Genomic DNA, 17,115 nt, shown 5'->3' with positions numbered 1-17,115 from the left:
GGGGTGGGGAGAAAAGGGGAGCTTGCAATGAAGGACTCATGTTTCTCTGTTTCTCCCCTCCATGTTATCACAAGTGAAGAGACAAACATTAAGGATGATAAAATTTAACTGTAGCTTGAAACAATGAAGTAATATCCACAGCATTTTCTAAGACAATATATTCTGCAACAAGTTCAACATAGGTCACTGCTTCCCATCTAGGATTCAGGATTGTAATAGATAGTGGTATCATGGCACATTTAATACACTTTATGTGAATAAAGACTTCTGTTTCAGAGAGACAGCATGTCAAACAGATATAGGGATGCCCAATGTGTTTCATTACAGGACTGCACACTTTTCCAGAAGGAAGCAATACGCAGTTCCTACCAGTAAATAGATGAGACGTGTTCAAAATTTCCTCTCCTGTGTTCAAACTAGCTTGTCCTTTGCCTTTGTTCATCAACATTTTTAGAAAGAAAGAACTGACTACCCTTAATGCATAAGCCCTGTATTTTTAGGGACAGGGACTTACGAAGTAGGCTAGAAAAAATAAAGCCTGTACCTAGTGTATCTGGATTTACATCAAGTAAATGCAGCTCTGTTAGGAAAACTGGAGGACTCTCTGGAACTAGACTGTCAACAAATCATGCAGGAACTGGAGAGAAGCTGCAGCAAGTAAACACCAGAAATAAGAGGTATGTGTAGTTAAATTTCCAGGACAAGCAATTTCAGGGCACGTAGAGTTCAAACATTTTGTACAATTTGGCCTGCTAGAATACTGCACCGAACTGGGAGAGTGACTACAATTCAGCCTGGGATCCTGGATGTCACAGGGAGCACCCACACTGGCCAGGTCCATGGAACCAAATGAGGAAGTTATTGCCAGGAGTTGTCATTTTAGGCTTTCTGGATGTGTTGCTGTAGCACTGCATGCACACCTTTCATGAACGCAGATTTTCTTTCTGAGTGCACAACAGAGCCCTGCAATCAGTTCTTGCACTCAGCCCAGACTGGGCTCTCCAGAGACTGATCCCATAACGCACAGACTTGGTCTCAGTTACTGCCTGACCCATAGCCTAGGCAAGCAAAACCCTGTAAGCAATGCTGTTCTTCCTATGTCTTCTGTCTAAACCTGTAAACCTGCCTTGAAATTCTGTTCCTTTGGGTATTCTGTCTTCCTTTTCCTTATCTTGCTTATGACTTTTCCTCACAATACAGACAAAATACTACCTCTAAATTAATCTTTTAGTGTTGCTGTTTGAACGACACGTTCTCTTAGCAACATTCAATGTAATTTCAGAAGAAAACGCAAAGTAACAGTTTGAGCCTTTTTCTTCTAGTGAGATAAATAATGGCATAAACCCACAATTCACATCATTCTGGGTTGAATGATGGGATCAAAATACATGATATCTGTCTGTGCTTATTCAGCAATAATATGTATTGGAAAACCTGTTCAGCCATCATGGATAATTTTACTGTTCTTTCAGTCTTTACATAATACATATAGTAGCATTAGTTCTGCTGTCATCCAGAGAAATAAGTTGTATTTCATGGATACATCATCGGATAAAAACTTTATGTCACAATATGGACATGTTAGCTAGGAAATATGATCTTTTAAAAATGTGAATAAATCCATTAACAACACTTTACTGGATTTTTTCCATGACTCAGTGGAATAGGGATTGGAGATTTTTGACAAAGCAATCTGAAATATGATAAGTAAGGAAAGAATGGCCCTCAGGAAAGACTAAACAAGTTGAAACTGGATGAATGCAGGTGAACAAGAAGTTTCTTATCTTTTTCAAAGGTGGGTGGTAGAGGGGAAAAAAATCTTCCCAGTTTTTCTATTCTCTTAAAAGACAGAAGACAGCTTCAGACTTTACATAATTATCCTATTTCTTCTCCCCTTGATCTGAAAAATTCAAAGGGAAACACTTTCCTCGACCAAAACAAAGGAACAACCAGCTGATGCAATATCTTCTAACAACATGGAGACATCTATGGAAACATTTAAACCTTATTTATAAAACAAAACTCCCCAGTGTTTATCAAGTGAGGGCCTCTTTAAGAGAAAAGTAAAACTGATTTGCTTAAAGCTCAGATCAGAAACCCATGACATGTCCTCAAACAAATACCTTTGCTGAAAGATTTGTCTTCATAAACCCATCTTACAGAAATACCATCTTGGTTCAATTAGGAAAAAGCTTAAACTAAGATAAAATTTTTTTAAAGGATGGATAAGCAAGTTTGGATTACATTTATGCAATGCATTTTATTTAAAAAATAAATAGCATCATTAGGTAGACATTTTTGTCACAGCAGTTTAAATAACCTCTGTCCCTCAGCTGGAGGTTTCAACGGCACCTCAAACAGGTTCTCCCACCAGCTGACTTACAAAAACTGACCACATGCAGATACATTGCTATAAAATGTAAATGATCGTGTGTAACTACACACAAAATTAGTTACCCTCTCAGATTTACAAGGTATTGATCAAATGCCACAGGAAAAATCTACCAGTTGGAGAGTGGTAACTTTTTAAATAACTTGTATGAGAACACACTCACCTGAATATATACTACCTTAACACAGTATAAAATCCATATGTAAAGACTTCAAAAGAAATTTAACTATAGAAATGAGTTATTGAATATAAAATGCACATTAAAATGTAACTTGTTTGGAAAAGCTAAGCTAAACAATATTATAAAATTGGATCCTGAAGAGCAAAAGAAAGCATCATCCTAAAAAGATTATATCTAAACGATATTTTAGGCAACAGTCTGAAAAATAAAAAATATTTAGGTGGAAGAGGAAGAACATCACAAGAAAAGTCTCAAGTAATATAGGCTACTGCTTTATATTTGCGTAAAAATTGGGAATTTCAAAAGGCTTTAAAAATATATATAACTTCAGTTTATCCATTATGATGTAATTCCCTTTCTGATTTAAAGAGGAAATTATTTTCAAGTTAGTTGTCCACAAATGGCTTAAACATCCCTATTCAGTACGTAGCTTTCCTGAAAATAACTTAGAAAACAAACACATCTGGCTGCATAGGAGCTATAACAACCGCTGAAGACATTTAAAACAAAACAAATAAAAACCCCAAACCATTCTTCAAAGCAGTGAAAAACCTCAGATTTCATTTATCTGTCCACTAGATAGATCTGGTTCTGCCAAAAAGAACTTCTTTCAGTAGGATGATACAATTGCATCTGATGTATGACAGAATGATTGATGTAGTTTAATTTTGTGTATAGTACTTTGTACTTTTGTGACTTTACACTTACCTCAAATTGGCAGTGGTACATTGCTTTCATACTGAGACTGTTCTAACTGCTAGAATAGAACATATGTAATAGCTCTACAACCTATGGCTGTAGTAATACTGTATTTAAAATATGTCTATTTTCAAATATACAATTAAATTTTTAATTTCATGTCCTAAAATGAGCTTTCAGCTTACTAATTATATCTGACAAGATAGACAAGGATATCATCATAATTAGACTTAATTTATTTTCTTTAACAAATAGTTTGCATCAGCAATATTTAACCAGTAGCTAATATGATAGGCACATGCCTACCTAGTTATTAATTTTTCCTCAAATTATTAATTAGTTATTAATTTTTCCTCCAATCCACTAGTGCTAATACATATTATTTCAATTGCAGTTCATGGGAATAGTACCATAATGTCAAATGACAATGATTGAATCAAACTGCAGGAAAAGCAGCACATAGAGTAAAAATGCAAAGACCACAGTCTCTAAAGAGGAGGTAAAAAAAGGTCATTTTCATGACTAAGTAGGTGAGAAGGAGCATAAGACTTTGAAGACTTTCCTGATTTATAGTCCTGAGTTTGTTATCAGGAAACCTTTGGATACCTACAACCTCAACCTGATGGGAAATTTATGCCTTTCATTTTAACAAAAAATTTTACTTTCTCCATTTAGGTTTCTGCCTCCAAGTAGTATCAGAGTATTCACTCAGTCAAAACCTTAAATCTTAAATTTGTCTAGGTGTTGGAGAGGTACAGGAAATGTCTATTATGGTTGGCATCTCAGAAATTTAAAGACAGTCTAGGCTTTGACATTGATATATTTATTGAACTAACCTCCCACCATTAAACTAAGCTGATCAGTTGTAAAATCAGATGTCTGCATAAAGCCTCTCAGACAAGAATATATTGGAATTCCAGGACTTGGAATATTTTTTGTCATTATTCTGTTCTTTTCCATCAATTAGGCGATAAAAGGAGACATCTTAGGTAGCTCAAGCAGGCAGCTATGCTGCAAGATGATCTGCTTGGCTGGTCACAGGTATAGAAAGCATCAGGACACCTACCCCAGCCACAGAAATGCCAGTTCTCTTTCACAGTACAGCACTAGAGAGACAAGATGTAACAACTTGTTGAGCCCTTACTCACTTATTTTATCCTTTGAAGTTCTAGCAAGCATGCTGTGACATTTTGTACCTTATGGGTATGACTCTCAATAACAACAGGCTTGGTTCTGCTTGAATGGCATAACTGTTCCTCACAGCAATTACAATTTCTATTTTCATCCTTTTCAGATGGCTGCATTGATGAATATCACCGGATGGCACAGGTTTTTTTTTTCCCCTCAAAGACTTCACTACAACCATGCTATTTTGACATGATTCCCACGTATCTTTTCTGATACTAGGCTTCTAAGTTTACCCATGTGATGTTACACACTTCCATCTGAGTGACTGGCATTTTAGGTCAGAAAAATATGTCTTAATACTGCTAAAAAGCATTCTGAGCTTCATAACATCACAGAAGAAACTTCTTCAGGCTCAGCCCCCATTGAATTCTCATATAAACTGTAACTCAAATGAACACAAGACACATAACACAGGAGTACTATTTTTAGATGTTCACAGAGACACTTCTGTACTCAAGAGCTGAACTAACCAATACAGTACTGGCAAGGAGGTGTAAAAGGCTTACATCCTGCATGGCAGAGGCTGCAAGGTGTACTACTGGAACTACTCAGACAAGATGAAACATTTATTTTTTCTATTTTAAAATGATTTCTTATCTTACATTGATTTAATTAAGAGCATTTTGTTTCTAAACATTGAATAAACACAGAAAAAATGCTTTTAGGTTCTCACTCTTACTGATTTCCCTGATTTATTCTCCCTGTCAATCTCTCAATTCAAAATCACAATAAATTGCATGTGAACTAAGTTTTACAGCAAGCAGATATAAAGCACTACCATAAAACACCTTTTCTATCTTCAGTCACTAAACAAATACTTTGTTGTAGCACTTGTCACAGTTGAGACAGCCACAATACACAGAGCATCACCATACAACTTCAGCAGGCTTTAAGCATTCAACCAGAGTAACACCATACCATATCAGAAGGCTGCAAGCATCTGCCCATACAGAGTAACTTCACTTCAGAACACTGCACACATCTGCTCTTTCTTGTTCTTCAGCAGAACCTTTTATACCATTATCTTTCATACATTGCACCTGTGTGCCCTCTGCTCCCTTTAGTGGTTGGTCAGTGCACCTGGGCACACCATGGCTCATTGCTGTCAATGCTGCTCACCTGACCTACACAGCTGTAGCCCATTGGGGATGAGGCTCGGCCACAGCCCCACTCCCAATTACCACAAACTGTGTACGTACAATACTTCTATATTGTATCATGTAAAACTTCTGCAGGAGACTCCTAAGAAAAAACAGAAGCTATAAGGAATTAGTAAATTACTTCAGAATCAGGCTGAATGTGTATCTGATTTCTTCCCAGACCAAGTCTGTTGGTGTTATTTGTTGTTGCTTTTTTTTTTTAAAGGGCATATTACTTTAAGCAATGTATTCTGCAGAAGTTTTAAGTACTGCCTTTTCCTTGCAAGCAGACTTCTGTATGACTAATCCATGTTCCTCTTCTTGATTATCACCTTAAGAGTTAGTTAAATTCTCACACCCTGGAAGAAAATGATGCGACTTTGAAGTCAGCTACTCCAAAAACTCCATTTTACCCCTAAAATCCAAGTCACATGTAATGACACACCAATGCCTTCTCAGTGTTGCATTGTAGTTCAGACTACTGCATAGGTGGATGCAGCAGGGAGAAAGATCTGGGTTATCAACTTACTGCAGTCTATTGTCTAATTTCATGAATACTGGTGAATGTATTACGTGACAAGAGCTGGCTAAGAAGCTACAAACTGTTCTTTACAAGTGTGCTATGGGCACCATGATCAAACGTCTTCTGGAGACTGAAGCTGAAATCAAATTATCTCTGAGGAAATGAAAGGTAGAAGAATATCCTCCTAAGGTTTAGGTAAGTTAGAAGTGTTTGGGGTCTATCTAGAGAGCTCAGAATTCATAGTCATCATTATGGTAGTAATAACTATTACTTTGTAAAGATCTGTGAATTCAAAAGACATTTTTTTCCTTTGTTTTTCAAGAAAAAGGTTGAAATTGGATGTTGGTCTCATGAGTGTCATTTCTTGGATATGCAGGTATTTAACAGACTTTAACAATACAATACACAAAGACATCTGAAATCTAGTTAGTCCCTTGACATTTGACTAAAAGTCAAAGCAGTGGACCACAAGATGAATAAGGATACTTCAGCATGAAAGCTGATCTTTCTTTCATGAGATGCAAATGAGTTATGATCATCTGACTACAAACTTTATTGCAGATCTGTTCTTTTTAATAACTGTCCCTGCTTTAAGCACCTAGCATGCTTTCTTAGTATGATATTGAATATTATGACCTGCTGTAGCTGACATTCTACACTTCCACCAAAGGTCCTTAGGAATTCCAGGTTTTACACAAACTGCTTAAAGAGCCACATACTACTAAGAGTGGTCACATTTTCACACAACTCAAAGACTATTTTTATTGCACTAAACCTCATAATAACCTTTTTATTTTAGTTTTTGAAATTCAACATCATTAAGACATATAGTTTAGGATTTTCTCTATCATATAATGGAAACTTGTTTTTAACATTCAGATAAACATCTCTGCTTGTACTCTGCTAGTGGTAGTTACTTCAGTATGGTAGCCAAACACAAGATCACAGCGGTGCAGTCTGGGAAAGGCAATTCAATTCAACATGACTGTATTGAACTTTTTATATAAATCATCTCTTTACACAACCATCATAAAAAAAATTGGTGACTCATTTATGGAGTATAATGGGATTCAGAAAAGCTAAAAATGTAAACTCACTCATAAGCAATACTGGGCTGAAAACAGTTTACTAGATTAGCCTTGAATAACAGTGGAAACTTGGAATTACTTTTGAAACATGCTGAAAATAGCTTTTTATATAAACATAATAAATTTGATGCATTATCAGGAATAAATAGCTGCACAAGAATAAATACAGACTATCAGAAGTTATCCACTGCAGCCTACAAGATCTATTTTCTAACAAGATGTTTTGTTCATTTCTTCAGCATGAACATCCTTGCAAAGCAATTAAAGTCTTTCAAAGACATTTCTCTACAATCATGTATATCAATCTACAATGATATACTCAAACTCTTCCTATAAACAAAATGATGCAACAGTTAGAATGAAGACATTTCTTTCCTTTGAATACTACCCATGGATAAACCATACTCAGAGTTGGAAAGCACTGCTAACTAGACAACAATTCAACTTTTTCTGGTTTTAATTTGTACAAACTATGTGAAAAACAAACCAAAACCCCCCCAAAAGTCACTAGTAAAGAAAAAAAGCAACAAAGAGACTGAACTGAAAGCAAAATAAAAGGTTTATACATCTGTTAATTGTACTTGAGTATAAGAATTTCACTACATTAAGTACTGTGGTGCACTTGGCTATTTATTAATCATCACATCCACATAATGAAGCAGCCTTTCATGCTCACACCACTCACTTATCAAGCAGCCAACCCTGACTTCATGGTTTGTCTTATGTATAAATTTGTCAGTATGTCAGTACTTATCACTAGACACACATCTAAGAGAGACAATGTCTTTTCAGTAGACTGCTCTAGTGCCTGTCTATAGAAACAGATGATCAACCATTGTACTCCTACAACACCTGCTTAGGAATCTTAGCATCTAGAACAGGGTTTTCATTTTGGAGTCAACCAATGTCAACCCTTTTAATATGACAGGCACAAAGTGATGAATGGCTGTTTTTTTCATGACCAGTAAAACTAAAAATACCTGTCTTCATATAGATCTGCATCCTATATCTCTGCTTACCTCTGTGCCAGTTAAGTCACCATCCTCCTCACTGATGACTCCCTGCCCCTATTTCTGGAACCTTGGTGCTGTTTTGTCCTATGTCACCCAACTATAAGCACACCCTCCAGTGTGAGCGGCTCCCATGGACTGACTGAGCCTGTGGGATCATTTCATGGGTACCCTCCTCAGACATTGACCAACACACCATTAAACTCAGTGGTTACAAACCCAAAACAGAGACTGCAGGCATCCTAGAAAGAAAATGAGAAGTGAATACTGAAAAGGTCACAGAGACATATTAATTAATAGATCTTTACAGTACATAATGTATAAGTACATATCTATATTTTGTACATGTCATGTATAGCACTATTCTATTTGCTGGATGCTAGTGAAGAATATTTAATTGATAAGGCTTGTCTTTCTCTAAATTATGGCATTAACTTGGGTTTCTGTCATCAGATACTGATTATTATAGATTGAATACATATTTGGACCTCTGTGCTCTCTCAAGTGTACGTAAAATTGCCCAATATCAAAAGATGGGGAAAGGGAAAAAAGAAGGATTGGCAGCCAGAAGCCAAGACAGGAAGAGAGGGTAAGTGTCACTCTCTTAGAAGACTTTCCTGAAAATGATCACAATTGTCTTGGCTTTTTAATATCTTTCCTTAACTATTTACAAGGGACCCTATATTAAACCTACTCTCCTTATTGAATTCCAGTCTCAGTAATTAAACAGAATCATAGTATTCCCCTCTGATTATTAAGTAGAAATTATCATTAATGTTAACAGAACAAATGTTTAATAGCTGATAACACAAGTACAGGCCATTTTAAATTCCCTCTGTGACTTCAATTGCATATGTTATTCTCCATTTCACCTTTAAACATTTTAAGTGGTTATCAGTACATGTCTGATGTATTTTAACACAAAAGAACACAGTTCAGGGAAGAAAGAAATTAATACCAGGCAATCTACCTTCTGTGAAAGTTGCTGAAATACACAACCATATCATTTTTAATAACAGGAAATCACAGAAGCAGTAATGCAGAAAGTGCCATCATGCAAGATTTCCTTGAGAAAGAGGCAAGTTCAACATGTAAGCTACAGCCCTTTAAAAAAATCTATCACCTCATACAACTCCTTTGAGCAAGGGAGAGTTCTGAAGGCTAAGAGGCACAAAAAGAAACAGTGATGTGGGTCTCTAAATGATCTGCCTGCAAAAATACAGCTTCTTGGTAGCTGAAGAAGGGCATGTACAAAATTGGAAGGAAATCTTCATTGCTAATGCCTTGACTCTTAGATACAAAAATCTCGACAGGACTGACCATCTAACCTGAGTTTCTTCTGATGTTCAGCAAGTATCTATGGTTTTTAATTTCTGATGCTCCATATATACATGAATTAATTCATCACACTGTAAAGGGGAAATAAGGGAAAGTAATGAAATTATGAAATTGACCATAATACTCTGTCTTCAGCCTTTTTTTTTTAACACAGGAAAATAGCTCATGAATGTTGAATACCTTCATTAACAGCACAGACACAGTGTTAATAGGATGTATTAACATCCATGTTCAGCAAGTTTACAGATGACATTGAAGAAAGCAGCTGACGCGATGAAGGATTGATGGATTCAGAAAGAATTCAAGAAGCCAAAGAGCTCCAAAAAAAGGCTGCCAGAAACCTTTCAAAGTTTAACAAAGGCAAATACAAAGCCCTGCACCTGGAAAGGAATACATTCATATAATAGTACAGGCAGAGTCTGAAAATACACACATCATGTGGTCCACTCTCCTAAACATCTTGGTTGCCGTTCTTTGGACTTGTTACTGCTTGTCAATGTCTTTCTTATAGTTTGGAGCACAAACTAGATACTACAATAAATGGAGGAGAATAGTCACTTTCCTCAATCTTTCAGTTTTTCTTTCTCATCGCAGAGCTCTTTTTCCTTGATGCTGCAAATGCACACTACTGACTCATGTTCAACTTTTCTACTTGGACTCCAGGATATTTTTCTGCAAGAGGAAGCTCACTTTTCAATTTACTAGATTGCATTCTTCTCCATCCATTCTTCTCCATGACACAAAAGTCATTCAAAAATTAGAAGACAAATAATAAAGATATGGCAGCAGAAGTTTAAGGTATTTTCCTGATGTGTACACTATATATTTACAGACAGTAATGCAAAGGATATAAAGCCCTTCAGTTTGCACAGAATAACTTCTCTCCCCTTTCAATTCAAAGAAAATCTAACAGTCTGCAATTAAAGGATCAATACTCTCACAACATCTTTGGCAAACCAAATTTTAGAAGTTCTTTACTTGACAATTAGGCCCTAAATCAATAAAGCACTGGCCAAAATCCAGGTTTCCAGTACTCTGAAGATTAGACAGTGGGGAAAAGGGATGAGAGAAGATGGGGACATTTGACTTGAGATAAATTATTTTTGGCTTCTGTGCTGCTTTCTCTAGTGTGGTTGCTGAAGTTCAGTGAGCCCAAGTTAGTGTTATCTAATCAGTATCAGTCTGAAAATATTACTGGAGTCATTAGGACATAGCAAAAGAAAAAGACTTTAATAATATTTCTATCCTGCTTCCTTAATTTGGAAACTAGCATGACTGAAGAGATGCGTTTTATTTTTGGAGCAGATGAGAAGTGAAAGAGCACAGACATACTACCAGCAGCATAAAAAGCACACAGGAGTTTGCTCTGTAGGACAATAAAGAAGAGATATTTAGGGAATGGAGTCATTTCTGCCATGCTGTTAAACAGTTTTGCACCTAATTTGCCACACAGAAAGGCAGAGGTGTATTACTTAAAGCAAGGCATGCCAATTATGTGGTTACAGTGCTTGTGGGACTTGAACAAACTTCGCATTATGCAGTTTTAACAAGTTACCCTGCTGCAGCTCAGGTCAATGCCAACTTAGGATTTTGCCTGACAGAGAGCAGCCGTGCCTAAAGATAGTAAGAGCAGCACATACATCTAAATCCCAAGAAACCCCAAGCAGTTCTAAGTGTGATAGGCAGTCTGGTGAGAAATAACCAAAGAATCAGAACCCTATGAACCAGCCCTTTCCAAATTAGTCATTCTATTCCTTTTTTTTTTTTTCATGGCTCTGTTCTCCACTTAATACACCACTAACTTCAGAGTAGATCTGTTGGCAACAGAGAAGAGGAACATGTTATTTAGCAACAATGTCAAGTTCCAGTTTGTCTCCTGGATAATGGCATTGCCTATTCAATGCCTTAAGACTAGAAAGGTTCAGGAATTCATCTCTCCTGCTTTCTGGATCAGTGTTTAAACTACTATGTTAATTATGAAAATGTGGATGATTCTGACTACCTACCTTGATGGATTCATAGGCTGGTATGTGTACCAACTAACAGTACAAATGGTAGCATATACCTGTATTGCTAGATGTCACTCACCCATTCATGATAAACAGAAGAAATGCTACAAAATGCCTGTCTCTAAACAAGTTAGTAATTGATATAGATTTCCAATAGCAGAAACCTCTTCTTCAGAACCAATTTCTAAATAAAAGGAGCCCAAATAATAAAACACAGTGAAACAAATCATGGAATCATAGAACAGTTTGGGTTGGAAAGGACCTTTAAATGTCATCTAGTCCAAACATCTTGTAATGAGCAGGGACATCTTCAGCTTGATTAGGTTGCTCCAAGCCCTGTCCAACTTGACCTTGAATGCTCTCACGGATGGGGCATCCAACCACTCTCCAGGAAACTTGTGCCAGTGTTTTATTACCCAACTTAGGTGGAAAGCAATTCACGAAGACATGCAATAGTTTGTAAACTAAGACTCTATAGTCAGCTTGGGTTCCACCCCATTAGTCTACATCATTGGACTGGAACCAAAGCTATTTCTAAAAAGTGTGCACAGATATTGTACAACTTATCCTTTCACAGGTTTAACTAGTGAGAAAAGGAAGAATTTGCAGAAGTCTCTCTACACTCTGCACTGTTATGGTCAGTACTCTAGTCCATGACCTCCTTCCCTAGCCATTCTTCACAGGCATAATGCAATTTTCAGTTAGTAATTCTTTTGTAAGCACATTTTCCTGGAAGAACAACTTTCTAAAAGTTAAATTTGTAATCAAATCGGTAAGGAAGGAAGAGGAAGTGATGATGAGGACATCAGGTACAATGTGATTAGCTAACAACCGCTACAAAATCTAAATAGATAGGAGTTAGTTTCACACAGTGCCAGATACTACACACTGGGAAACATCTGGGAATAAAGGAGAATAAAGATAAAGATGACATACCTTCTTGAAAGAGTGGCATCATGTTCACACTTTTGTTAGCAACAATATTATTCAGTAAGACAATTACAGTTTGCATTGTGTTCCCAAGAATACTGTCCTGGTATCTCTGCAAAAACAAAACAAAACAGTTAAAAAAATATAAAAATCTAGTATTCCTTTTGCAAGATTAGAAGACTATTACCTTAAAAAATGTGGTAATACAAAAGCAGTACTTCCTCAATCTGTTAAAATTCAATATTTAAATACCATAAAACAAGCCAAATATCTTAGTAGATAACATTCATTTCAGGGACCCTGCTCTACAACATTAGACCAAAATTTCTCCTATGTTCTTTTAAACTAAGCCAATTTTTATCTAGGTCTAAAATGTTAGGACTTTTTTAAATGGCATAGAACTTTATCAGCCTCATCTCTGTATATTCAGAACGAGAAATATTTCCTTTTGTATATTTCTTTTATTAATGGCATTATTGTTACTCTTTTCAGTCTCAGGCTGATAATCCCACCATAAGTTTATTTGTTGTTTTTCTTTGTATACATTCATAATTTCACAGACATTAAAGACCTATGACTGTATTGAATTGCACCACTTTCTTAATGTCTTTCTTATGTTTGAAGTTTGCTTCAGTGATTTTTCACAATTGTTGAGACTACACTGAGAAGAGTAAGGCACCAAGGTGTTTAAAGAATTCTGTTATATTCACTACACTTGCACACTCAGGCTGAAAAGGGTGGATAAGGCAATGCAACCAATATGCATTTATATACACACGAAGGAGAGTAATAACTCAGATAACTTCCAAGAACCCAAAATAGGAAAAAGCCTTGACAAATCTGAGTTTATTTGTAAATATAAGCCTGAGTACTTTTCAAATCTCCCTAGAAGGTTCAGGAAATATTTTGTTCAATTTTCAGACTCAAAGCCAAATACATACATACATCCAAAGTGAAAATAACAACTAAGAAAAAATTGTCATTGGTCTCTCACATGCACTTAGGTAACTTCCATGCATCCCTTTCCCACCAAATCTCTCAGTATATTGGTATTGCTCAACTACTTCACTGCCACAGAATACACCATTTATTAGGGTCCACCTCCTGTCTGACAATTGAAAAAAATTTAAAGTTGAACATGATGAAATTTGTCTGAAGTTAAGCATTTCAGATGGCAAAAATCACTTCAGCTCTTGAATACAGCCAAAGGAATACTTCCTGTTTCTGCACTGAAAAAATAAAATGCATTATTTCCTACAAATACCAGGAAATATATATGTAAAAGTATAATACATTAACAGAAATTAAATACATAAACATACACAGACTTCTATTCAACGTCACGTTATATGAATTTCCTATTCACAATAAGTGCTCTAAAATACATCATAAGAACAGACTAGGAAGAGTGCCTCACAGCCTTTTAAAGGACTTCAGTTTCTTACCCAAGCCTTAAAAAAAAAATATATATCTCCAAGAGCTCTTAAATTCTATTTACTTTATATAGCATTTTGAGATGTTATTTATGATTTCCATAAAGAACACAATAAATATCTGTTGCTCTGAAGGTTTGAAATACAGCCTGATAAATTCAAAAGCAAAGTTGGAAAGTATAAACAACAGATTCCTCAAAGGTAAGGTAACCAATACAGAAAACAGACACCATAAAGCCAGGTACTAAAAGTAAATTTGAACTTATTTTTCTACAGATATCTGAAACATAAGAAAAACATTCTTTTCAAAAGATAATGTGTTTATCTGGTAGTCTATCATCACAATATCTTCTTAATTCTCCTAAAGAACGCCTAAAAAGCAAGACATTAAATAGCAAGAATTACTATTTCCACTACTGAGGATAGTGACACATACACTAAAAACATAAAATTAACAAAAGCAAAAAATATCCCCAGATGTCAAAACAAGATCTCACTCAAATATTTTCTTTGCAGATACAAAATTTCTATTACTGCTTCATATATTTGAAGCAAACACCTTCTAGTAAAATTCCCCTTTCAGATATGCAGTTAGAAGAGAAGCTGTTAGTTGCTTATGATAACAATCTTTCACATTTACCAGGTTAGTAACATTTCAATGAAGCCATTTTTGCTTTTAATGGACATCAATTGTGCTTTGCAACCCTCTGCTGAACAACCAGCACTGATGTTTTCTACTTATATCAAAGCATAAATAACAAAACTTATCCTAAATACATACAAATTAGAATTTAAGGTGCAATGTAGACATCTTGAGGAAGGAAAATGGTATCTTAATGAATTAAATAATCATACAAATGGTATACTCAGCTGGACTACTAGTGATTTAACATATGTTCCATGATGGATTTTGACAAGATACTAGGTTCCAAGAAGCTACAGGTATGCTTTACTTATCTAAGCCATCACTGATTGCTGTTAGACTCAGTTTTAGAGGTTTATATAAAAATATTTAACTTCATAATCTATCAAGGAGTAAAGCTGATCTAATTTGTGTGCGCAGCACCACTGACTGTGGACATTTAATGAACAGTGCACTTGACAGCTTTAATAAAACATAGCATTTGCCAGCAGAGATAATTAGAACTGAAGCAGTAAAATTCTAGTGTTTGGCAACACAGATGAAACAACTTCATTAAAATGTACAGCTTTGGCGAATGAAAGGCAGGAAAGCACTGGACCCTGAAGAATCAGCCTTCTTAAAAATAATTGCTTCAGTGCTTAAAAAGGACAGCTATGAAATACCAAGGGCATAACAAGGAAATACTAGTATTAAAAAAAAAAAGAAACCACAGAAGATAAATCAAGCTTTTCTAATAGGACTGAACTGTATTTAGGCCATTAAACTTTTCATTCCAATTTTGAAGGGTTGTATTTTCACAGAAGAAATCAGTTGAAGTATTTATTTAAACCAGTTAGGTAAAAAGGTGTGAATTAGCAAAGAGGGAGTAGAAATCTTGGCAAGATACTATGGCTAAAGCTGCCTTTTCTCTTCCTTTAAGGGCATTAGATCTTAGAACAGTACTAGGCAAACTACAGTATTTTAATTACATTTTAGATAACAAAAGGGATTGCACTTGTGATAAGAGGTTTGCAATTTGGGAGACTTCACATACATATCTGCTACTAATGTATCTAAAAACCCAGAAGAGAAAGCCCTAAATGCTACGTTTACAGATGTACTGTAATTAAATCTTACACAACATACCACAGTACTTCTGCTCATTCAATATAATTACACTACCCTTCTCAAGCTTATATATGATCTATGAATACATGTTAGGTAAGGAAGGGAACATAAGAATATAGAGGCTTGATTTTTCATACACTAAATCCACTGAAAGAAGAAAATTACAGAAATTAACCATATTCAAATAAAGTTATTAAAATATGCCATTCTTATCTAATGATTCTTTGTCACAGTATAATTGAGAAGAAATAAACCAAAACATTGATGCTTACAAGGACCAATTTACAGGAACATAGTTTAACATTGCCTTCAATCTAGTTTATTTTGATTTGCTATTTATGAAACAGAAAATTAGAAACTTTGGTTAATTTAATCTCTAACATTTTTGTGGCCTTTGATTCGTAAGACCAGTTATGCACAAACTGAAAGCATATAAATATGGACCTCTAACATTAAGGTAATCTTATTTTCCTTATTAATTAACTAAATCAGAAGTAAGAACAGTCATATCTCTTGCTACTCTGCTTTTCAAAAAACAGACTTTTTCACAAGTACAGTTCTACCGGAACTAATATTTCCAAATATTTCCCTCTGGGTATGGTCACACAAAAAGGAGCAACTAATCTGACAACCAATTTCTAGAATGATCATGCTTTTCAGATGTATCACAATGGTGAGATATTCAGTTCACATACAAAGATTTTAAGTCTTGCAACTTTTCCAGAAATTCCTGCTGGAATATTGAAAACTAAAGAGAATGTGCATTCTTAGTCAATATGTGCTTAGGCAAAGTCAATTGATTATAGGGGGAAAAGTAGTGATTTTGAAGGATTAAATAAGGAGAAAGGAAATCATTAATAAAAAACCTAGAATGTCAAGCATCAACCAACAGAAAACAGTAGAATTAGTCTTACATTTTGTTCTAATATCCACTGCAGGAGGCAATGCAAAATTTCACAATCTTACATTCACTGTTACATTTCCTCTTTGTACAAAATTGCACCTAAATTTCTAGCAGCAATGAAACCTCAAAGCCTATCCTTTTGCATTTAAAAACCTTAATGAAAGAACTCAACTCTCATGAAAAATTTCCTTTACTGTCAACAGAGGAAGTCTGAGTAGGCTCCTCTCAAGCAGAGTCAGGCTTCTTCACTTCAGAGAGGACACTCAGAAGCAATTTCATATGAAAACAAACTTCCCCATTACCTAGAAAAAAGTAGCCAAACAAATAAGCTTTCCAAGGATTAAAGCTATTCATTCTGATTAACACTGAGGTTTCATAAAAAGAAAAATTTGCATACAACTGAACAGACAGTATGGAGAAAAAAAATCTATACAGATATCTTACTCTGGAGAATTCCAGTATTCTGGAAGAATTCATGCTGGTATGCTCTGAAGCAATGAAACTCTACAAGTAACAGATATTACCACAGCA

At 35.4% G+C, this 17,115-nt stretch overlaps 1 protein-coding gene across 5 annotated transcripts in view; it reads right to left on the bottom strand.

Moving 5' to 3' along the window:
* ULK4 (unc-51 like kinase 4) overlaps positions 1-17,115 on the bottom strand; it is a 214,152-nt gene that overhangs the window by 76,967 nt on the left and 120,070 nt on the right. For all 5 annotated transcript variants that reach the window (XR_011679579.1, XM_071429586.1, XM_071429588.1 and 2 more), the window contains one exon: positions 12,504-12,609. Coding sequence is in view for 4 of the 5 variants with exons in the window: in XM_071429586.1 (XP_071285687.1) it covers positions 12,504-12,609 (106 nt within the window). In the remaining variant the exon portion in view is untranslated. The remainder of the gene's footprint in view (positions 1-12,503; positions 12,610-17,115) is intronic.

The sequence above is a fragment of the Agelaius tricolor genome, unplaced genomic scaffold (genome assembly GCF_023055355.1).
Source record: "Agelaius tricolor isolate 1412-34295 unplaced genomic scaffold, bAgeTri1.0.p SCAF_6, whole genome shotgun sequence".
Classification (NCBI taxonomy): Eukaryota; Metazoa; Chordata; class Aves; order Passeriformes; family Icteridae; genus Agelaius; species Agelaius tricolor.
The sequence above is the reverse complement of the archived record's forward strand: the minus strand, read 5'-3'. Positions and strand labels throughout refer to the sequence as shown.